Below are 25266 nucleotides of genomic sequence, written 5' to 3'. Positions count from 1 at the left end.
AGTGAAAAGCATTATTACATACTATTGTTGCAACATGTAAAACCGTCCAGAGAAGTACAATGACCAGCACGATGACGAATCGTGCCGACGATTTCGCTCGGACAGCGGATGACATCGCCGTGACGGTCTTCGGCGCCGATTTGACTAAGAGCGGGGTGACGCAGAGACCTGTAAGTACGGTTAGAACGACAAGCCCACCCGCATACAATGTATAGGATACGGGAGAGCTGCGTCATTGGTCACGAATCAAAACAAATTGAAGCCATCATGTTAGTTTATGGACGAACGATTGTCCTATATATATATAGAGAGAGATGGAGAGAGAGAGAGTAAATAATTCTCGGTTTCGCTATGCAAGTTTGCATACATTCTTATGCGAACGCTATATTTTTCCCACAAACTATGTGAAAGTATGTTGTATCTGAGGTGTGATGATGGACTTACTTGTCAAATAAGATGAGGAAGACAATTCCATTGCAAAGTGTTACAAGTGGAAAAGCAGCTAGACTGACGCAATTCGACGAATCGTTGACCGTCGTATATTGGCGCTCGAGATCGGTGTCACGGAACGCCAATGTCAATGGGTGCACTGACCGCGCCAGTTGCGCTCCTGTATCACGCGCTAGAAGCTCGCTTTGAAGGCGAGTTCGATACTCAGCGCCCCCGCCAGTTGACGCCTCCATTGGTACCACGTTTGTACTTACATCGGATTTTGTGGTACCATGATCACCACCTCTGTCCGTCAGCGCTGGATTATCAAGTGTTCCTTCAGGATACTATAACAACCAAAAGCAATGGATTCGTTGGACAAAGTTACGCACGTACTGGGAAGAAGAAAGTAATTGTGTATGGGACTAGATTTTGAATAAACCAACCAATTAATATCGTCATATCTAGTATAAGTAAATAGCAAATGAGACATTTGTGTATTGATATGGATAGTCATATAAAAATGATAATAAATGTGTATGAATAGTATGTAAAACAGTATATATACATATGTGCTGACACTCGCAATCTGTTGCAGACAAAAATGTTAAGAGGCAAATACTTCTTTAGGATCATTCGAAAGTTCTCGGGTGACCAAGTTGTCGAATGTAAACGTCGCAAGCAGGAAAAAATGTTGATTGATAGGCAGTCCCCAACGCTTTTCTTCAGTACAGTTGTTTCTTTCCTCTAAAATCAGCAGGTATATGCTTCTGTAAAGTAACTTGTACGGCGTGAAGTTCCCCCATTGTACTTACCGCAATCCTGGACTCAATAAATAGGCAATACTTATTTGCGATGATAGTTTCCAGTAATTTGCTTTTGGTAACAAAACGTATAAGGATCGTCTCGAGTTGACACTCGCTCTAGGTAGATGCTGTAATTTCCTGCGTTTAGTATGTTGTGTTCCGTGCGTCATTTCTCTTTCATGTATGCTCTACCATTTAGAAGGCGTCATCGTTTATCAGTGCCGTGGCACAGAGAATAACCCCAAGAACCAGTCGCATCCTTCGTGATACTTACCGGTTTAATCACTTTCACGATGAAAAAAGTTTTTATACCGGCCAGACGGATAGCTTCCTCTCGGGAAGCCCCATCCGCATTCGTCACCTCGAATTCATCATGCAGGAACTTGAGAGTTGCCTGTCGAATATAAATAAAAGTACATTGTCAATTGAAGGTCCTGCTACATAGATCACATGTATGCGAAGGCCTGTGGTCATTTGGCAGTTTCTTTCCTTTTAGAAATCCTAACTCGTTGCTACGTTTGAGAATTAAGGTTCTTATTCTCCAACTGCTGCGTTCGTTCAAAAATACGTCGATTCTACCAGGTGACGTCCAGTATAATTCACCTAATTCCCTTGGCAGTGGAACGATACCGGGAGTGCGTGAACTTAAAAATCTGTGATAAAAATCACGGTCCACATGCGGGCCGGCACGCGCGCACGATCTCTTTCACGCTCAAAGCAGTGCTTAGTGGCAGCAGCGGGTGTAAAGCCTTTTTAACACATTTACGTATGTAAGTAATTATAAGTAGTGTAAATTTTTGTAGAACCATTTGGCAGTACACGAGTAACTGCCAAAGAACGATTTGAATGATAGGCACGTGGCTGTGCGTGGCCAAAGTTACGGCTTTTTAGTAAATATTAATAACGAATATTCAATGGGAAGTTGGATTTTAGGACATACAAGATGACGTTTAGTTTTAAATAAAGCTCAAAATCGATATGCGTTCAAAAAAAAATAAAGCATTCAGCTTTTATGAATATCCAAAATTAATTAAAATAAGTGACCTTGTTAAGAAGTGGCGATAAGTGCTTTTCTCGTCAGAAAAAACATGGTTCTATGACTTCTAACGCTTTATTTATTTACTTACCTCGGAAATGTGAACCCGCCCCGGTAAACCGCCCGATTCCATTTTATTAGCCAGTACGACGTCCTGGAATGAAAAGCGACACCTTTTGGTGAAACGGTCCTGCTAAACATCCTGCTAGTATCAATTATTATAGTCAATTGCTTGTTTGAACGCATTTCACACATTGATTTACAAACAAGCTATCAACTCAGTAATCTTTTTCAGTGAACAACTCAGTTATTTTTTTTAAGATGTTTTTAAGGCTAACGCATTTCCTTGCATTGTTTGCTGCTAGCCTGGATATTATATTTCCAAGTTATAAGGCTCACGAATACCAAACACGAACGGGTTGCTTATAAATCTCTTGTTTATAATTTCTTGTAGATATGGTCATCGAAGCTAGGTTACTATTGAAAGCCCAACCTGCGTAGATTTTATTAGGATAGAGCAACAAAGCTCAAAGAGGAGTACTGGTGCTATTTCAACCCTGCGCATGAGTCCCCAATATAAAAATTTCTCCAATAAAAAATAGGTTCAACTGCGATTAATCTATCGCGAAGCTCTAAGCCATGGGCTCATCAGATTAGACGGAAAAATATATTACCGGCAAGATATCATAACTCGGATGCTCTCACCAGCAGAGATTATCAAGAGAGAAATAAGCATCTGGCAATAGGACGTAACAGTTGAAGATTGTACGTATACAGTGGGTATTACACAAAGCGGCCAGTTACGGAAATAGGCGCCAGGTCTTTTCTTGGCCGAGCCTCCCGTGGCAGGACTGCCTTATAGCTCCCTACTCTCCCAGAGCACTCGGTGGCATGAGGTGTGCGCTCGTCCTCGTAGCCACGCATGCCCCTCCCGCTTGGTATGGGCAGCATTTTTCCACTTCTCGTTTATCGCGCCAGTTCGAAAAACATGAGAATCGACCAGGGTCCCATTAAATTGAAGATTGCATTTGTCTACCATTTGGCCTTGAACCATCGAGCGTTCCAGGCAAAAGTGCCCTAACTTGATAGTTAAAAATTACCTGAGAACCAAGACAGAGTCAACATCTTTTAGCCTCGTCGAACTACAACACGGTACGGCAAAATGATACGAGCTGGGATACATTTCGCGTACGGTTATAACTATTTGTTTTGTCTAAGAGTTAATAGGAGCTAAAGATGTATCCGTTTTTTGGAACTCGCATTCCGGATTGTGGCTGAACAAGGTGTGGTATTTACGCACCCCACTCTCGTGTAGTGAGTGTCAATGAATTATAATAACAATATTTATGACTACAACCATTATCAATGTTATTATCGTTGCATTACATTTCATGCTATAATATATGTCTCTATAGTAATTCCACAATAATGGATAAGCTGTTCCTTTCTGTCCTTGAACTAATGCCATGTGTGTAACTTTTTGATGGCGAAGTAAGGCGACCCCTATTCGGAATAGCAACCCTGCAAGCTATATAACACGTACCCACTTTGGGGCCCAAGGGAGAAATGGATCGTGTGTAACAAACCTAGTAAACTGCTATCAGACAATGGGTCAGGGATTTCGGCCCTATAAGCTCCGTCGGGTCCGGAACGGTGACTCCAACTTACCCCTTGAAAGTCGGTGGCTTTCATCACATATTTTATGAGTGCTCACCCAATCACTTACATCCATTTTTTTCGCACTTTGCCGCAGCCACCACCTTTGCTCTCGATATAAACTTTGCTAAGGAACAAAAGGTATATTTTCATCTTTGACTGGTTTGCTGCAGGCTTCGTACGCTGTCCTCGGAGAACTGGCCATGATTTAAGTCCCCCTTGCTCTGGCAAGCCTCTCTCTACGACTATTCTACTAATAATAAAAACGCTTGGATAGAGCTATTCGTTCGCGTATGCATACAATTCCAAAAGTGTGTCTGTTTAATAGCAGTAGTATTAGGCAGTTCAGGAGACTCGAAAACTGGAAGCTATGAAACATTCTAGGCACTTTAGGTTTGGCCAAGGGTCAAAAACCGATAACACTGGTCGACGTTTGGATTAAGTTAATTGCTAAAGTAGACACAAGAGGGCACAAGGAAAGCAACTCATTAATTCGGCCTGTACGCGAAAACAGCAATAGGTTTATTAGGGTGGAGAAGATAGTGAATTTTTGTAGTGACTATCGCTGAATACGAATATGGAAGTAGACCTTGACATTGTTGTAACTGTTTTCTATTATTTTAAGTCAAAGAGACCATTAATAATAATTTAGCGTTTTCGCCATGACATGTAATGTTTCTGTGAAAACTATGTGATCACTTGATACCCTTGAAGATAAGTCTTTCTGTATGTCTTTTGTTGGAATTGTAAGTAGGAACTTGATTGTTTCGTAAGAGTAATTACAAGCGAAACGAATCAACAGTGATAAGTTCTGCGATTTAGCGTATTCACTCGCTCCAGCTGCTTTAAATCGTGCGTACAGCTAGAAGTCATTTGAGAGGATAGCGAAACTTTAAGTATGGAGATGCGGTTCTAATACATTAGCACTGCCTGACCCCTTTGCTTGAAAAATATCGATGATGATAATGATTTCGTGGATGTATGCACAGCAGACGTAAGACAGGATGCAGAGGAACGAGGATGCGTTTGTGTCAGTCCACTCGCATGGAAAAAGAGGGAGGCGCAGGAACTTCTCCGACCGTCTGATGAATCGCCGCTTTCCAGGCGATTTTCACACCGTGCTTGACAAGGAGAGTTTTTTACCATCGGCCAAATACAAATAGGTGGGTAGCCCTAGCAGTGAGGTTTCTGATGAATGTTGCGTCCCAGGTGAACCACTTCTACGTTATGACATAATCTATAAATTTATATATACGATAGCTATTAGCAGGTGGTGCGAAGCACATTGGATATTATATGTACGTCAAAAGAGTACGTGAGGAAGGGACACAAACCATTCATCTACGCGACAAAACAAATTGCACGGTTTAGCCTTCAATACCAGCCAAACTACATCAGAACAACGTTTTCATATGGAGCATCCTTTAATAACGACCTCTAGCTGGATGGAACATTTTTACACCTCGAGTACACGTTTCCATTATTTATATTGTACATATATATATATATATATATAATGGAGACAAAAATTTACCGTACTGATATAGTACTGAGAAAATATACTAGTAATGGGTATATTTGACTTAGGCTTTAAAGGAGCACACGGATTATGGAAACAGTGGTAGTAGTTCATTGATTTACCTTTGAGTAGACGTCAAACTGCCATTGACGCTGGCCGAGCACTCCAGCAAGGATGGCACCTGTGTGAATTCCGACACGCATATCCACACCGGATTTTGTCTGCTCACGAACTGATCTGAAATGTAAGAAAGCAGAGACGTCTGGTATGTCTAACTACAATGTCTACAGAGCTAAAGAAATAGATACTGAATAGATCTCGACATCTGTCTCAACAATTGTCTCACTGTCTCAAACATCAAGGCTCAGAAAACAAATACAAATATTTTTCTGTCACTGAGCCATGCAAGACCCTCTAAGTCTCCTTTTTACGTACTTATAGGCCCGAAGCTGTGTACTTCGAATATACCCCCTAACGATCTAGATGGTACTTCACATTTCTCCAGATTTTGGAAAATGTTATAATTTATGTTGTAATCCACATTTGTAATTATTTAAGAAATGCTTTCAGCTACAGATGTTGAATATAATAATGATTATTTTATTCTATATAGTAGTAAAACATTTAACGGTCAGCTAATACGAAAACCTGAATTCTAAATATTCGTGGCCCTACTGAACGGCGACTAGGTCAGGTGGCTAGAAGAAGAGCAAACTTCTTCTGTTTTATTATTTTGCTCGTGAGCACGAGTTTGTGCCACAGAAGATTTATTATCTCATACTAAGAATACTGATGTAGATAATAAGGTGTATACGTACCACAGACTCCTTTCCACATTTGTCGACCTATAGCACACAAGTAACTCTCGCTACGCTATTGGAACTCAAGCACGCTGTTACGGTATACCTCGTCTTATCATTAGCCTGCACCAGGTGTCCTTCTAGCTGCCTCAAATACTTTCTCCGATAAACGAAGCTCAGCAATGATTCCGCTTCAACAAACTATAATGGCCATTAAATTCAAAATTTTATCTTTTCCACTACATCGACTGAGCATTGCTCAGTCGATCAATGTGCTGTGCGACCAAATCAGACGTTCTATTCTGTTCCATATGCCGCGGCAGAGCTCTTCTAGACGAGCACTCACAGTCGGATCTCTCGTCTTGAATCGGAAAACGTTGATGGCGTACATCTTTATGCGAGTTGTGTAACCAATTATAAGGCAGCCCAGCCAAGTAAATTAATCGCGCACTTCTGTTGCGAGGCGATTATACGACCGCCGTACCTATAGTGCTTACTTTTCTTCGCGTCTCGGCTGGTAATATTATTAAAGCGTATTTGCAGCGAATCGCCCACGCCTTGTGCGTATGTCGTTTCCGGATATGCCAACCGTTGGCAGCCGTTTGCAGTCGCCGTACAGGCACGTTGTTTTCGTAGGGACTAAATTAGCTGACTTACCAACGGGCGCGACTACTTATTATGCTCTAAATGCAGCTTTGCCAATACTTTGTAAGGTACAGCCAACTGGGAAGCAGCGCTAAACGTCGGACGCTAATGGGTGTCTGACGCATAAAAGCGCCACATGGAAACTAACTGAGGCCGAAGCTGAACTGGAGCAGAACGCTGCCCCTTCCTCCCGTATTCCCATCATTGAACTACACACAGGAAGGGTCACGTCGGCAAATCCTAAATTTAAAATGCTAGCATAATAACTCACTCAAGCTTCAAATGATGCGGCTGTGAGAACGGAAACGCAGGTATAAGAACGAGTATTAACGGAAGTTCGATTAAACTTGTAGAATTGATGACCGCCTCTGTCTTTAAACAGATTCGGTATGTCAATGAGCGTTGTATTCTAACAAGTTGCAAGGCCTATAAATGTGTACGGACATAAAGCTTTTCCACAACAACTCCACTAAATTATAAAATTCCTGCTTGGGGACGAGCTGCTTCGTTTGATCGCGATTTCAAATGCACTTTTGCCTAAAAGTGTTTCTGGGTGCGTTTTCATGTTGTTCGTTGTGTGTCATTTTATCATAAGGTCGAAAATGCATTTTCTTCTTTTCTCCAACCTATAATTCTCTATGAATTCTCTACGAATTCTCTACGGGTATATGTACCGCAGAAAGTGCTCGAGTTGTATCGGGTTCTGTTGTGGAAGGTTCGATCACTTGTGCTTAGGAAACAAGGGAGAGTGGGAAAGGAGCGAGAGGGGGGGGGGAGGCGGCTTTTCAAATCTTTAAGCCACCTATTTAGTCAGGATGTTCTTTCACCATTAAGATTAAGTCTCACGTTTTTTATGTCTAATATAATATTAAGACAGATAGGAGGATGTTCGGCGCGGCAGAATGAAGGTTGACATAGGAAGGTTGAGTGACCTATTCGAACTTTTAAACAGTATGATCGTTTATCGCTGTTCGGTTTTGATCGTATTCCGAAAGTTGTGCTTCTATTACTTTTACTCAAAACATAGTTTTAGTTCAAAGCTGGCCAAACTTTTTGTGCTTCAATAGAAGCGAAAAACGCTACCATTTCGCCGACATATAGGTTTGCCAATACTGGTAACGCCTAGGTCTATTAACTATGTGCGTTAACGCAGTATTGTCGCCTCCCCCTTTTCTCTCGATGTCTTCCTTCCTTAGGAAGTCCGTTTAAAAATATTTCACCTCAAATACTTTTCGAGGTTTCAGTTTGTTTAGGTGATTGTTTGGGAAACCAACCATCAGGTATAACACTATGTCATTATGACTTTGCAGTGAACATTCAACAAGCTCTAGGCGGCTGCAATAAATGCTATGCCTGGCATTATGGCGCGTATGTTCGTTTACCCCTTCGGTAATAGGCGGCCCAGGAGCTCTCTTCGTCTGCTCTGCTGTTCGGGGACTGTTTTTCAAGGAAAACCTTACGTACGTCGTAGAAAATGGTAGATTTAGGAAGAAGCCAGAGTAGGTTCGGAGGCGTCGCCACCTATGGCTGCTGATACGGCTGGTGCAATTGCTAATTATCGCTTATTTGATCGATACGTTTTTCATGTCGTTTGACGGAGGCAGAACAATTTCTCTAGGAGCTATGAAAATAATAAAACTTCGGATATTCGTTCTGGCCCCTAACAACGCAGAGTCGTTTGCTGAATCCACACCAGCTAATAGTAATAATTGCAGTAGGAAAAGGAAGAACTAGAAAAAAAAGACGTCTCTTAGGGTAGCTTTGCAGTAGCGACACGGCTGGCGTAGCTAATCGAGAAGAAAAGTCGCGTTCGTGGTGACGACTGTAACAGAACTAGGACCTAATGCAGAAACGATTGAACAAGTTCGTGCGCTTATTGTATCGCCGCTAGGCCTTGAGCAGTCAGCGGGTCAAGCTCATGAAAAAGGGCTCAGATCAGTCGGCCGACCACAACGACGGGGATGCCTCTTGCAGATGGCGGAGGAATGAACTCTTTTTCCTGCGGCAGGCTCCGATTTCCTGTGTCTTGCTCTTTCTGGTTGTTCGTACCTTTCCTTTTTGTCCCCCTAACAGATTAAGAATTGTCTGGCTTTCAAAAGGAAAACGTACAAAATACTGCTTGTAAATGACATGAGTATATATGATGCTGAAAATGCTCGAAAGCAAAAGTTTATTACTTACTAACGTATTTTTTGATTGAATCTAAAACACATTTACAAAAAGGGGGGCGTGTGGCACACAAAAGCAGCATTCTGTGACATTGACTACAAATCATTCGTTAAGGAGAAAAGCAGCTGCGCTGCGTCCACGAAATCACCCGCACATCTGCCACGCTCAATGGCTTTAGGAGCCACGGTAGTTCTGCCACAAAGATTAATGGCTGTCAAGTCAAAATAGTGGGTTGTAAGATCTGCCTCGTGGAGTGAAGAAGAAGGAAAGCGAGCATTTTGCTTTTCAACCAGCGATACGATGGGAGACAAATTAATGTAAACGTGCCGTACAGGTGCCTCCAACGTGTTCGTGCGCATTTTCTAAACACAAGCATAAATTTGTGTTTCATGAGACGTAGTTTCCAGATCCCAAAACAACGTAAAAGTTTTGATTAGACAACGGTATTGTATAAACGAATATGGACTCCTTTTTTTTTTGCTAGAAAATATCTAAAAATTATGTTTACAAGTACTGTATGTAATTGCATTAGTTGAGATTTGTATTTACTGAAGCCTAATGTACGCGAAGGTCCCGAGAACAGGATACCGTACGGAGAATCACATGACCAATTCTTTAATCAAGATTAAACGCTTCCCTCTGCGATGCTGTACATTTTTTATTAGAAAACTGCATTAACGTACCATGCTATCAACTGCTCTTTAAAGGATGCGAGGTATAGCTTTGAGATCAGTAGAGTTTTAAGTCATATCCATATTCGTAACATTTGAGTTTAGATAGGATATATTTATTCATATCAAGTATAAAAACTCCGTATGGTAGAGAGGAAATATAACTTCCTCGAGAAGGATCGCGAGGGCGAGTGGCGGGAAATTCAAAATCTTTTCAATTTTCACACGAAATTTAAACCATTGTTAACCATTTAGGTGGTTACCCAAGTAAGTCATCTTCCCACGTAGGGTCCCATAATTTGCTTCACCAAAAGCACTCTTTTGATCAAAATAAACGCAGTGGCATAGTTTGCAACGGTTTACACATTCGATTAGCTTCCGCACTTTTTTCTCTGTTCCTGTGGCAATATATTATTATTATGTTATGTATTTTTCGTCATTGGTCATTACTTTCTTTAATTTTTCGACCAAACGATGTCAGTTCTCTCGACAGGAGGTAGCGGCTTTCATATGAAAAAAGTTTTCCAACCATGTCTTGTTAAACTGCCCGATGAACGGAAAAGTGAGAAACCGTCGGTGCAAGGCCCGGAAAATATGTAGTGCGCAGCAAAACCTTCTGTTCAAAGTTCAGGCGGCAGCGTGGACAATTTTTGCCACGTGTGACTTTGCGTTGTCATAGAGTAGGATGACCCGGCCTCATTGATCAGGTCTTTTGTATTAAATAGCATGGTTGACTCAATGTAGCTAAACCAAATGAATGTGTCAACCAATTAATTGTCTGGTTCGCAAGAAGCAATTCCTAGTGAATTAGGCCTCTGCATTTCCATCAAATATAAAGCAAAATAATTTTTCCAAATGAAAATTTAATTGGACACTAAGTCTTAGCTTCTCTCCTGAAGCGACTCATTCTAATCTTCTGTTTATGTTAACCTGCAGATACCACTTCTCATCACCGGTAGCAGTTCCCTACAGAAATCGATTATTGTGGCCGCGGGAGGCCTAATATGATACGAGATACTGAGATTCCGCGTTAAGCCGTAACTGCTTATTGGATTCAGAGAGTTCACAAGGTACATAAGTTCCAAGTTTTTAAAAAGAAACACAAGGGATTTGAGGTGGTTGATGACGGTTATGTGGCTGCAGCCTACCTTACCGGCCGATTCCCAACTTGTTTGTCGGCCGTTTTCATTCAAAGGCATCTTCAGATAGGTGGTCCTTATAAAACTTAGATGACCGGCCAAAGCAAGGGCATCCTTTGAGTCTCGGGGACCGTTTTCAAATGGCAAACCATCTTTGAGCAGTCTTTTTAGTTATAGCAAACGTACCCATCGGACTGTTACGGCAGCGCTTTGTCCTCGACCTGTCGTAAAGTATAGAGAGTATCGAAGGTGCACTTCCCTCCTCCTGGATCAACCATTTTAGAGAAGTTCATTTGAGTTAAAATGCCCCCATGAAGTAGTGCCACAGTTATAACCCGCTGATAGAGCAGGTAGAGGGCTTTCGAACTGTCGGCGCTGTACAACAAGTGAGAGAAAATGTGCAAACAATTTTTTGAGACACGGGGACTTCCTGTCCAATCTTATATATAGTCCAATCCCGGGCCATTTGCGATAGATATGTGCGAATTAAAAACTAAGCAACCATGTTGGGGGCGGCGGGACTAAATAGCTAATTTTCCAAATGAAAAGCCTATATTTGGCGCCTTGTTGATTTTATAATGTGGCAGTGTGACAGTCAGCTGGAGAACACTGGGCTGTAGTTCTCTGTTCTTGTTGTACAATTTTTTTTTTGGTTCAAATGTGACGGTTTTATGTGGGGAAAGGGTCTGAGACAAGACAAACATTAGAAAAACCAGTGAGAACAAAGCTTGAAACTTCAGCAAAATTTATTTAAAATATAGGCTGAAAGTTATCGAGTATAAAATATGTCCTCTTGTCCCAATGTAAAACAGTAAGCTATATATATGAGTTTTGAAGATGTCAATTGGTATGTCCAGAACCTGTAACTGTTTACGACTGCCAAAATTGTTGATGTTGACAAACGATTTAGAGAGGATCAACGAACGGACTGTAGAAAGAGATGGAATCTTAAGTTACTTTGTCAATGGCGCAGGTGTACGCAGCAGAAGATGATAGTGACAACAATGAGAGTAACGGACGGAAATTACGCAGCGAAAGGACCCAGTGAAGTGAAGCTTAAATTTCGTCAAAATTTTAAGCCTAAAGAGGGCATTGTGAGCTTTGTGGAATAGGACAACGCAACGACATGGAAAAGAATCAATAAACAAGCGATGTAATTTGGAATATTTTGATTAAAAAAGCGGAATCTCTCACGGAAAAAGCGTGTTTTTAGGAAAACCTCATTTAAGTAAATTTTGTTCTGATACACTGTAATATAATAGGTTCAGAATCTATTTGAGCCGATGGAAACGTAGAATCGGCACCCTTCAGTACTACACGAAACAATATAGTCCTATGATCCATGTCAGTTAGAGGCGTAACACTGTAATAGATTCATGTGTTTAAATTGGGGATGCCGAAACATTGTTCGGTAAAAAGATAATCGGTTTAGTATAATCACCTTTGATACAGACCTTATGAGAATTCTAAAGATAACTAGAATACTAATCTATAGAAATAACATATAACTATTTAATTATTAAGTGCTACTTGATTTTGATCCTTAGAGTTGAAACAAAGGCCACAAAAAGATGGTAATTCCAGAATTTTGAGGGACGAAAAATGTTGCGAAAAAAAAAATAGCGTATAACTTATATTAATGCTATATGTTGACTAAACGAGGCAAATTCTGGTTTAATACTATTAGTGCTCTGTTCCCTTTCGTTCTGCCCCTCCAAGGCAAATGTCCTTGAGAATTAGCTGTGTCGGCAAATGAAACGAGCCGATCGATGACAACGGCCGCTGCATCTCTATATAAGCGGTTTTCTACTTGTACAATGGTGACCAGAATGTAACGTGATAAGGACGATCATATGGCACGCAGAAGCAAAAGAAGAATACATGTTTAAAGATAGTTAATATCTTCAGTACAGACCAGAGCAGATATCAAAAACAGACGTGCACACCCGTACGCATATGGCGTGGTCTGAACACCGGTGATTCTAAGGCGTAGTATTTTCAGGTCGTTCGACTTCTTCTGCCACAGTAACCTTTGTGTAGTTGGCCGTTGTACTTAAACTACACTGATACCTCAAGTCGTCTATTGGTACCTACTTGTAATGTTCGCACACGTGTTTTACATATGTACCATTCGCGAGAAAAACCTTATATAAACACATGTAACTAACATTTATTGTATTTATATCAGATCATTACAGAATCATATTTTACAGAAAATCTTGTAGCTACATTGAGGACCAATTTAACTGACAGTTTAGAAGCGTATAGTGACCTTATGGATACGATGGAAGAAAGACAACCATGAGAAACATACGCCTCACGTTTTCCATGAATTCTTTAACCCATAGGATTGAATTCTGCCTATACACACCAGATAGATGATTTCGATCAAGGGGTTAGCCGGGGAAACATTTAGATAGGTAAAATCATTATAGCATCGTATGGTCTGGTCTGGTCTGGTCTGGTCTCATTCGAGTCTTCGAACGCGTTGACACCCTGAAGCAGGTCAGAACTGTCGTCGTGCAGCCCACATATAGAGAAATAGTACAGACTTTCTATCAACACGTTAGCGGAGGGAAATTGTCTGTGTCTTACGGGAAGGTGCTGGGGGTGCTGTAGGGTGTTTCACAACTATGATATATCGCGTAACATAGCGTTGCAAATGGCACTACCTATTCGCAGTGGACTGGCTTATGGATCTCGCCTAGGCTGTAGGGTAGGTTCACGTGCAACGATGCTCACACGCTTCTGTGAGAAGTCATCGCCGTCTCTTTGTTCTGTTATTGTATTTACACGTGTCCATCGCTCAGCTGTACTTAGGTAACAATTTGCGCAAACGTGTAGCGTCACACGCTACCGCGGTGGCGGCAGGGAATGTTGCTGCCTGCGAGTTTGTGTTCATATCGCATACCATAACCGCAATGAATAGTGAGACTGAAGTTGTGATCTGCACGCAATTTGCTTTCTATGCACGCCGCCTTCTACACTAACTGCACTAATTTACTAATGTGCCTTGAATACACTAGTATCTAGGCTTTTTTGATGAAATTGTCACCTGGGGAATGGTTTTCGTGAAACCCACGTATTTCAACGTCATATGGGGAATTCACGTTTCAAAACTGAATTTATTTTAAAGCAGGGGAATCAAGTTATCAGAAGTTATCGAATCATGCCGAAACGCAACTGTAACTGTGTTGCACTAGGTATCGCATGCAGTCGCGGCATCTTGTTCGTATGCTTCTTTTTCTATATTATCTCTTCGCATACGTTTCGCATGCTGCATTGTTATTTCAGTGTATGTATGTATAAGTTTAAAAATTGCTTCAGCATACTTTATTCGCTGTAATGATGATCTTATGAGCTAACTTGCTGGCCTGGCGTTTATGATCATTGATATCGTTAGTTCGTATACACCATTTCGTACATGCTACGACTTACGCGACACACATGAAGTTGTTAGAAAAGTTACTTGCTCAGTTTTTTTCAGCTCTCTTTTAGCTCTCTGTCAGTCTATTGGAACTCAATGTAGGTACATATAAGTAAAGTGAGAACTGAATACAGTGGCACTATTCAGTCAGAAGTAAGGAAGTTTCTCTGGGGTGCTTTACCCTGGCGTCTACATGAGGTTGTATCGGTTTGGCATCCGCGAGCAGATGGTACAACTCATTTAATCGCTGCGTGAACTGATCAGGAGCACCAGAGTCAGTTGTAAAAGCTAAATAGTTTTCTCTAAATAAGTGTTACTCTAACCCTTTTTTCCTTGACTAAACAATGTAGCCATTCCTATAAACGACGTTGACAATATACGCTCTTCGAGACTGTAAAATAGAACATACCCGTGGACGTAATAGGCAATTGATTTAATGGAGTCGATCCTATTCTCATAGGTCTGCATTCGGTCTTCCGCATCTGTTTGTTTTAGCGAGATTATGTAAACGACGCTTAGAAGATGGTGAAACAACATATTGCACCCCAATCGATGGGGCTGCCATCCGTTAGATGGAAGTCGTGGCAAGTAATAGATATATAGGAATAAATATAAACAATTATATTTTCTATTTATCTATATAGATAGAAATAAATAGTTTATTATATATAGCAGCAGCAGCGACACAATTATTTCTCGAAGAGAATCCCTTGTCAGTTTTTCGATACTAGTGCTTTAACTGGTAAGTTACCAGCGACTAGAAAAGCTTTTCGATACCACTACTACCGTTGCATCCGAAATCGAAGTAAAATGACTTTTATGACTAATTCGACAACTTAAATAATTGAAAAACTATAGCTCCCGTCTGATGGAAGGTATCAGTGCACCTACTTTAGCAGGAAAAACGTATTAGTCTTTGTGCAAGTCTTAGTACCAAGCTTTCGAATGAGATCGATTTGGGCAAGTTGTAGATTGTATAAAACGCACCGGCGATATACTTATATCTACGGATATTGATATAGATGTTGACAATAAGGTCGCGGGTGACGAAACAACGGTGCGTTCAAGTGGATATTGTCAACGGGGTCCTTGGCCGCCGCTAACCGACCGTCTTGTGCCGATCAGACAACCGTCTAAGAAATGCTCATCCTTAACAGCAGTGGTCACTGTCGCTAGAGCTGGAAACAGCGGTGGCGCAGAGAATAATAAGCACATATATGGCGGGTTGGTATCGAGTCCTGGTTAATTCGTTCCTACTAATTGATTCTCACGAATCCTATGTTAATAACTACTAGCTGCGCAATGGTAAAAACTGGCCTACATTCATAAAGAAGGATTTGGCAGGATTTTCTGGTTTGTCGCGTTGACTGGAGGCAGGTACCTCGATCCCAGCACTCACTGGCTGACGCGTGTCGATACTCTTCGCGGTGCTGTGGTCCACCCTTTTAGCTATCTCCGCTCGTCTTTGGGCTTCATCCACTGGCCTTTTCTAGTGTACTCGCATGAACTTGAGCGTTGGCCAACTTTGTCTTGCCTGCATTAGTGGGCGTTGGATAGAAAGGCAAAAGTCGTCCAAACTTTGTGCAATGGGGCGTTAAAATGAAGAAGGGAATGATAGGGAATAGAGCCTAGTCTAGTTACACGACGCCTAGCCCGCCCTAATGCAGCACCCACCTTGGCTGCTTTCTTGATTTGCCAGTCACAAGTCGCCTGCGGGCAGCGGCCGGTGCGCGCCATTCGGATACCTCGATCCATCAGCAGCAGAGTCGGAGAAAGGACGAAGATCGAAAACAGAAGGGTGTAGGAAAGATTGACCTACTGAGGAGTCAGGAAGAATATGCACTCTGCATGACAACCACACTACGGCTGTCTGTGGCCGTGACACACATAGTCCTCATGCCGTCACCACATGTACGAGCAATTCCCTTCAATAGAAGTTCATGGCCACATCAGGCACAATGGCGAACCTGCTTAACCAAGTCAGGCACCATAACATAGGTGGGGCTTTTGGTCATCCTGAGACGCGCCAGCGACAGCCAACAGTTGCCGCTGGTAGTCTAGCAACGAACAGCGACTTGAGCGGTGGCGTTGATACTGCAAGACATTGCCTTCTCTTATCCTGGTGGTTAATTGCCGTCCATCAACAAGGATTGTCGCTGCTACCAGTTACGTTGCTGTGCGGTACCTCTGGTAATCGCTGGATGGGTGTCAGGGCTTTTCAATCTGGGCTTAGTTATCGGTCGCAGCTGTACGTATAGCATTTAGTTGTAGCTAGTTGTCGGGCCCCAGACAACAGCGGGAGGCCAATGGTGAGGGGGGAGGTGTGGGGTTTATAAGGCTAGGGTGGGCAGTTGAGCATGCACCAGTCATCGTTGGCCACTTTGCATTTACCAAAAAGATTCAATGTTACTACTATTCATCCGGCATCCTCAGTACGAATTAGCACAGCTACGCAGTGTCCTGATAGATGGCCCTCGATACGAAGCTATTAATCCGCAAATCAGTAGAATATTGTGTGCTATCCAAGAAACATATATTGATACATGGCGCAACGTGTCGAAACGAAAAGGGAATCATTGAAGGGAGCCGGTTCACAGAACCAGCAACAGAAGCACTATGCGCGATTTGCTCGTTATTACGAATATGCTCATAACTTATTTGTGTATTATAAACACATAACGCGTGTACGAGGAACACAGACGTTACTCGCGTTAGCGTACAGAATTTATAGGACCTTACTAACAAACAACGTATTCGTCATTCTTGTATTTTTTTCAGTACTTGGATCAGCTATAAACCAGCGATAATTTGTGCTGAGTAAACTTAGCCAATATTGCAGGGATTTTTTGGGGAAAAAATTGAAAAGAAAGCCCGAAGGGGCTATCTGTTTTGCGTAGTCAGGGCAATTGAACGTCCAAGCCGATTACGGTGGCAGGAAACTGAGTGCAATCACCAGGCAGTGGCTGGAATAGAGCGTTAAACTATGGACAATGCGAGCATCACTGTAAGTGCACTGGGTCAGCTCTTTAAGAGCAGACTGTTTAGTCGAAGCATGCGCTCCTCTATCGGTGGTTAAAAAATGGATAAAGGCAACGTTTTAATACACTATAATTTTTCGATTGGAGTTATGTTTTAGGTAAATTATACAAAATTTATATTCACACCACATAAAGCTATTTGTGAGCGATTTTTGGATGCAAATAATATACACTCACGTTTATAGCCATCTGTTATTATTAGAAAGCGCCGCAATTTTGTCAAAAATAAGTAAGCTTAATTACAAAGCCCTCTTGATTTTTTAAACATAATGCATATTCATTTAATTTCACAGTATCTTGGGAATGCGATAGTTCAGTAAATTTGTATCAGGCCGACAAATTCGTATTCAGAATATAAATCAGGTTCTGCGACAAAGCTGGCAGTCGAAGATGTGCACCTAATAATTTCGAGTTGAACTTACAGTTACTAACGGGACAGTTGATGCTTTAAGTTTATTTATTGCAAGCACAAAGAGATTCGTTTTTCAAGAGACTGTCAATGTACAGCTTAAAGACTATACCATTTACTAATTTTCAGAGATCTTCAGTACTACATTTTCTGCTTTGTATGAGGTGTTTAAATGGCTTGAATGAAGACGATGTGTAGGCAATATTCGCAACGAACTACTTTTTTCTCCGGTGGCGTCGGTAACCCAACGAAAGTCACCCTTCTTTTTCTTTTCCTAATATGACTTTTATCACCATCGATGGTTAGTTGCTTTTCGTTTTAATCTCCTCCAGTTCACCTGAACATTTCCCCCGCCAGAGGACAGGAGGAACATGTGTGCACAAGAGCTGTGCAGCAGAGGACCAGCATCGACTTCGCAAACCATGACCACACCGATCGGAATCTCGTTTACTACTGCTGCTCCTGCAGTAGCAGAACACACACTTGAATACTGACCACACACGTACGGTCACTATCAATACTTACCACTGCAAACAATATTTGCAATTGCGATCACGGCATGGAATAATGCAAGCAAGTTCCCTTTTTATAACTTTCAGAGTGAGTAAAGCGTATCCCGTGAACGGGTGGATGCATCGCGATAAGTGCGACGCATAGGCTTTTACGGACGGACAAACACCCGCCTTACATACTGGCTGTATCTAACTGGGTATACCTGCATAAAGCTTGAAATTCGTAGGTATCAGCTAGCTGTCTTACTAGTTGTACGAGTCATTGACTATAATAAAGACTTATTTTGAAAGCGCAGATTGTGTCATAGTACTCAGCTCCAGTGACACGCAACGTCGTGACTGAGATGGGGCACGATGCTGGTCAAGCAAACTAATTGAAATACGGCGCCAGCGGTTCGTGGCGAGCAATTACTTTGTGTTCCATAAAGTTTTTGAATGGGCACTGAAATGAGTAGGCACTGAAGGTCAGTGCCTACTTATCATATATGATTATTCTGGCTGAAACTGGCCAACGTAATGGCCAAACGTTACTAATGGCTACACGGAACTAGATCTTGATTCTGTTAATACTAGTTCGTATTTAGAGATTTTGATCGCATTGCTCTGTTATCATCTCCTATTATAATGCCGTGCAGATATCTAGCTAAGTCAAGCAGATAGACCTTTACGAGAACAGGTTGGCGACATATGATCAATCCAATCTTAATTAAGAGAAGTTCCGCCTGGGGTCAGACTTTTTTCCTTATTTTGCAGTAAACACGTACAGAACACCGAAGAATAAAGATTACTGAACTATTTACACGCAGATCGCGTATAAAAAACCTACTCACTACGACGAACCGTTTTTAATCTCCTGCTAAATTTTGCTCCCAGTTGTCGATTTTATCTTAATTTCTTTTCCGGGAAATGTCGAATCTTTGGAGTTCAAATAGAGTATTTTGTTTATGATTTTTTAATGTGCATATGTATGTTTATACGAGGTTTATATGAACGCAGGATTTTCGTGATGTAGCGAATAGTGTTTCTCTGAAAAAATGTTATTGATGCTTATGATTTTCGTATTCTTTAGTCGTTCTGCTATGTAGCCTAAGTATCTAATGATCTGTGTCTAAAAAAAAGCAAAATGTTCTCCGTGTTTTTTCAGATAAGGTTTTATTTTAACCAGCGTACACCTAGCGCACAACAGAGTATACCTGCGTCCGAGTTCGAACCTAGGACGACGACCTGTGTCCCTGAGTGTAATAGGCGAAGACGTTACTCGCTGCGCTATCATAGAAACAACGACCTACATCGGGCCAGCATCATCCACCAGTCTGTTAGAAAAGCGTTAAGATCACCCCATTCAAAGGGGTTTACGACGAAGATGGTCACAATTAATGAAGATACTCTAATAAACACGAGACGTTTGATCGGTATGAGTGGCCAATGCATCTAGCTGGACACGAACACACTATTAATTATTATTTTTGTTTTCTTAAATGTGTGCTGCCTAGTCTCCGTCCTGAGTAAAGTACGGATAGGGCGAGATCCATCTAAAGTTGGATTTTTTTCTTTTGAATCCTTCCTTAAACAGAATCTAAATAAAAGCAGGCAATCCGTCCGTTTTTTTTTTTAGGTTTTGAATGTGACGGTCACGCTTATTGATTATAAGCATTACTTGTCGCTTCCAAACGTAGTAACTATTTTTAGAAAGATATTTCTTTTTCATATTGTAAACAACTCTTTAATAGCCATCGTGTCTCAATCGATTTTGTAAGCCTAAACTCATTACAATAAAAACAATACGCGCCGTATAGATAAGTTTTTGAGCTGATAGCAAGCGAAAGTCCCAAAAGAACAAAGATCCAATGGGGATCAAAAGCTCTACAAGATGGGAAAAGGCACAGAAGGTCTTAAAACCAGTATGTGTTGAATTTTTTTGGACCAGCCAACTGGCAATAGGTGTTTTACTTCCTTCGAAATGATCGTTAACTCCTGGGTTAAAAATCTAAGTATGTCAAAAATAGCCCTTTGAAGGGAGGCTTTTATGAATTTTCGAGGTTTCTTTTTATCTAAATATCATCAGGGATATTCCAGCTTTTTCCATGGAAATATGTTTCTTTGCGCCGTACGCAAATTCGAAACAACATGGATCGTTAATCTAAATCTAAATCTAAATTGAGGGCTTTTGAATATTAGTACTTAAGGCTTATACTGCATGAATAAGTTGGACAATTGCTAATCTTGACTAATTGCATCTTTTCTCGCCTTGATGAGTTTACGATTTTTCCTCACTGGATGCACATGCCTACGGCAAACAGCCCCTAATGTTTGTTCGTTAGTGTATATGTTTATGTAAATATTCCATGGTATTTGACTTCTACTTCGCTACTACGATTGCTCTAAATTATATTATTAATTGTGCACTTGGTTATTGATGGACTGTTGTATATTTTTAATCGCGAACGCTAGTTATTAAGATCGATGCTCTTGAATTCTACAGTGGCCATAACTTGAGTAACAATAAGGCCTACTTTCTTGCGAAGTTAGGCCCGTGGGTTTGGACCCAGAAGTGGGACTCTACAGGGCAAACGGAAAACGAATAATGAATGTGCCGCCCGCAAATGCATCTGTTTGTTCATTCTAGTCCTCAATTTGCCAGCTTCGCTAGATTTCGCTGATTCGGAGGTGACCCACATGTGGACCGGATCGCTTGGTCCCTGCTCAAAATCGTACACCAGGAGCCATTAAACAAAGCTAGCATTTGTAAAAGTTTAAAATATTGCAGAAAGGATAGCAAAAGTGTCATACCTATCTAGTCATAGTAATACTAGTTGCTTTTTTCAGCCGAGAAGGCGTGCGGAAGAGTACGGAAATACAAGACTAGGGCAGGATGCAAGTTCGCTATGGGGTTAGTGGAATTAACGAGTGGACGTACGAGGCGAAATCGTTGGCCATCGGCTCCTAGCCACTGCTCGATAGCGGTCGAAACGCACAATTCACACGTTTCATTCCGCTTCTCTATTCTAGCTCAGCAACTTATCGCTGGGTGCTGCTTCACGACCGCCCTCCAAACGGTTCCGTCAGCTTGCTTGCAGCCGCTAATCCTCCGACTACTGATGAATACAACCACGACCAGGGGCGGCGCAAGTGGTAATGTGAAGAAGACGGATATACTTCAGAAAAAGTGGCGGCAGGTCGGGAACGGAGGGCAGGGAGGGGACCGGCAAAGTGAAATCTTGTCACGATGGGCGGCTGGATGCTGCACGTTCGTGCCGGTTGGTCGCTTTTGAATTGCATGCAAGGACGAACGCAGCAGCTCGGGATGTACACTCTGCCTTTTAATGAACCTTATACCGATGGAATATTTTCACACGAAACAGTTGCAGAAGCGTCAAGGTGTCCAATAGCAGTGTTCACGTCTTTCAACTGCCTGCCTAAAAATCGTGCCCCGAAGCACGATGACAATAGATGTATGAAATCGTCACGGTCAAATGGTGGGCGTTAGGGAGCGAAGAGATGTAGTTCTCAATGTCCGGCAATAAGATATCGCTATTCTTTGTGAAAAGCTTAAAGCGATCATGGTTACTATGGCTGACAATGGACGAAAGCTAACAGTTAGCATATCATGCGGTAATTGGGATATAACGATCAGTGCAGGTCAAGTAAATCGCTGTTTCTAAGAACTTAAACTTGTTCGTCACAATGAGGGTTTAAGGACGATTTCGCTAATGCAGCAATACTTCAATTTCAAGCCTAGTTACGGCTTTATTTTCCTCAATAGACAGCCTTTCTTCCGTTTTGTTGCCGACCCATATTGACATTTCTAGTAAATTCATAGAGCTACCTAATCATACGCGATAGAGTCATAGTTTAGTACTGTTGTTGGTGTCATGCCATAAAGAGTCAGTAGTAATTACGGCTTGAATGAGCAAGTAAAAAGGAAAATATACCATCGAAGGTGCGCAGCGTTAAAATAAGCATCGGCCTTCAACGACGGCTTTTCCCGTTGTGTTCAAGGTCTTCATTCAGCTTGCTTAGTCGAGCTGCTGCTTTTTTTAGTCCACTGGCTGCCGTCGTGTCGTCGTTCGTCTATTATACGAGGTATTAAATCTATATATCAACGAGAAAACCCATAGAGACTGTATGCTCCCGCATGGCTGGTCGGTCGGCGGGTGGCACTGGGCCAGCAGTTTTCCCCAGAAAATGCGCAAAAAACATCAACTCGAGGCTGTCGCAGCTGCTATAAAGCCCCAAAGCGTTACGCATCTGAATGTCTTCGATACTTAGGAGAGCAGCCGGGCTTCAAAAGTGCAGACAATAGACGGGGTTATAGGATGTATCAATATTAATTTAAATGATATCCTGGTCGTCGAAAGAAACCATTGCCGATACCAGTGGATGATGTATATTAATATTATCAGAGTATGGGTGAATTCGTTGCATCGAACATGAACTACCAAAATGGCTGACTAGGTCGCGTAGAAACCTTTTGATGATAGCTGAGGTATATATTACTGTATAACGCAATACATTCGACAGCGACATAGGAGCACTAGATAGTTACATGACACTATATAGATGGCTAAATTTGGGAAAAAGTATAATTAGTGGTAACTCTTATGTCTAACCCATTATCGATTTTAAAAACATCCTGAACTAATTCGAAAATGTATTATGCCATATTCATAGGCGCCTTTCGCACCAGTAAACGCGCATCTATACTGCATTGTATTCTACACCTGATTAATTTGTCCTGATGTCCTAAAAAATACGGCGGAAAGCACAGCAAAGTGATGCTAAAGGAAACACAAATTCTTTGCTGTTATGTTAGGAAATGCAACATTTTTAATTACAAGTGATGTTCTACCTCATAGGGTTTCTTGAGAAGTTATGCATTTCTAAGCATTTAAGTAAAATCAGATCCGTTAGATTCCAAGAGTACTTTATAGACGGTAGCCCTAGCCAAGAAGTCAACTACGGAAACTGCTTCAATGCTTGAAATCCTCTACCTGGTGACCTTTTCACGAATGAGCGTGCCCCTGCGGACTTCACTGTAACGGCAGCAGGAGTAGCAACAATAATAGCAGGCCAATGAAAGCGGCCCGTGGAGGCAATACCGGACGTAAAAGTCGAAACATTTCAAGTCAGTCTCTGGGCATTTTGCCAGGTTTCGATACGGCCGCGTAGAGGGCAGGTAACCAACAGAATGGTCATTGCTGTAATCATAAGTCGAAGCTGCTGACGTGACGGAAGATTCCAACAGTATTGAAAGATTAGAGCGGGGCAGACGCGGCTTCGTGCTGAAAGCATCCCGTTTGAAGCCCTTTGGTTAGCTTTTCTGCCGAAAGAGAGGCAAGTGATACCTCGTGTCTGTTTGCTTTGAAAAGGACAACGATGGAGCAGAATAGGAAAACTGAGTAAGGAAAATAACCGTTGCTTATCCTAGCCTAGCACGGCCCAATCTAGCGAATTATCACATCGTAATGTCACTAGTGGTTACCGGCAAAAACTGGAGGTGAAGTTCAGGCTTTGTCGTATACGAAGTTAGGCCTACCCAGGTCGTCTTCAGTATCCATCCCATTTTGCTGCAATAGCAGTGCTAATACTAGTGTATGAAAGAAATATAGAGTAAACACTTATAAACAACAGCACCTACAGTCGTGTACCGTATGAAAAAGGTCGCATTAAAAAGAAAAATTGGCAGGTTCTTCTTGCCGCCACCAGAGAAGCACTAGCCGTTCCTAGGCCCCCGGAGGCCACGACTAGGCGCAAGGTGCACCGGCGGGATCTTCTTTTCCGTTGCCTAGGCTGTACTCTATACGGTACACATGCGAAAAGCCGCTGACAGAAAGAGCGACGGACGCAGCAAGCAGGAGCTGTGCACGCCGGCAACAGAGCGTACTAGAAACCATGTTCTGCCACAGGCAAGAGGGAGCCGCTAGACAACAGATGACCCAAAAGACTAGTCCAGGAACAGTCAATGGAACGTGACAGCAGGAGGAAGGGAAAAGCGTATACCAGGCGCTGCTACCGTCTCCATGAAGTCGCTCACGCATGAAACGTTGAGAATCAGTATCTCACCCACCAGCTGCTGGCTTCCTTATTCGTAAAACCCCTATTTTACATCTACACTAGCCAACTCTTACAGTTCTTTCTCTCTCTTGCTTTCGCCCTGTCTGAACGTTCCAGCTGCCATTTTCCCAAAATAAGGAATAAGATCGGCCGAACGGTTGCCGAGAGAGCCTCGTTAGGTTCCTTCTATATGTTTATTCTGCTGCGACCGTTTTCCCGGCAGGACAATGCAAAGCATTCTTTTACCTCTTACCAGGCTGACTAGGTCTGCGTGTTTGCCTTTCTTCCCTCGACTTGACCCTTTTTGCGGCGAGCTCTTGTTTAGAAGGCACCAACGAGCACTGGCACAAAGGCAAATTACAAAGAGTTCAAAGTAGCCTAGGCTAAGAAGCTACTGCAGACCCTATTTATTCCTTCGGCTACATTCGTGTCGCTGCAATGCGAGATGGAAGAATAGGTGGCGTGTTTTTCAACGAAACAACGAAAAAAAAGGAAGCAGAAACTTGTGCTGAAGCCGGTCAAAAAGACTCTGAATATTTACACACTTATTAGAAAATAATTCGAAGCTAAATGTCCGAGTTCTTAGGCAGGTTCCTCGTCCTGGACATACAAGAAACGAACTGTAGTATTTATACTCTGCGTGTTCACGTGCAACGGTATCACGTAGCGAGCACATAGCATTTGGCTAGAAAGGACCAGGCTTTACTATCTCAGGTCCCGCCAATAACACATAACCTATGCAGACATTATTTGCTAAGGTTTTTTCATAAATTGATTCTTACCTTTAACCTGACGTTCGATTTTTGAGGGCGCTCTATTCACCACTACTCCCACCCTTTTCTTCCCAAAATGTTACATTGTTTGATCTTATAGTAAACCGTAATGTTGAATTTTTTCTAGTGATTGAATAAGCCCGGGATGAATGACCTGTACGTGTTCTCTAGAAAATTGATGGA

At 42.0% G+C, this 25266-nt stretch overlaps 1 protein-coding gene across 1 annotated transcript in view; it reads right to left on the bottom strand.

The window, feature by feature from the left end:
• LOC111263764 (adenylate cyclase type 3) overlaps positions 1–25266 on the bottom strand; it is a 169298-nt gene that overhangs the window by 5401 nt on the left and 138631 nt on the right. The window contains exons 3-7 of the mRNA XM_022839149.2: positions 5569–5683; positions 2363–2425; positions 1510–1629; positions 445–776; positions 23–227 (exon numbers count right to left, since the gene is read on the bottom strand). Of these exons, the coding sequence (XP_022694884.1) occupies positions 23–227; positions 445–776; positions 1510–1629; positions 2363–2425; positions 5569–5683 (835 nt within the window). The remainder of the gene's footprint in view (positions 1–22; positions 228–444; positions 777–1509; positions 1630–2362; positions 2426–5568; positions 5684–25266) is intronic.

Source organism: Varroa jacobsoni, unplaced genomic scaffold (genome assembly GCF_002532875.2).
Source record: "Varroa jacobsoni isolate VJ856 unplaced genomic scaffold, vjacob_1.0 scaffold_789, whole genome shotgun sequence".
NCBI lineage: Eukaryota > Metazoa > Arthropoda > Arachnida > Mesostigmata > Varroidae > Varroa > Varroa jacobsoni.
The sequence above is the reverse complement of the archived record's forward strand: the minus strand, read 5'-3'. Positions and strand labels throughout refer to the sequence as shown.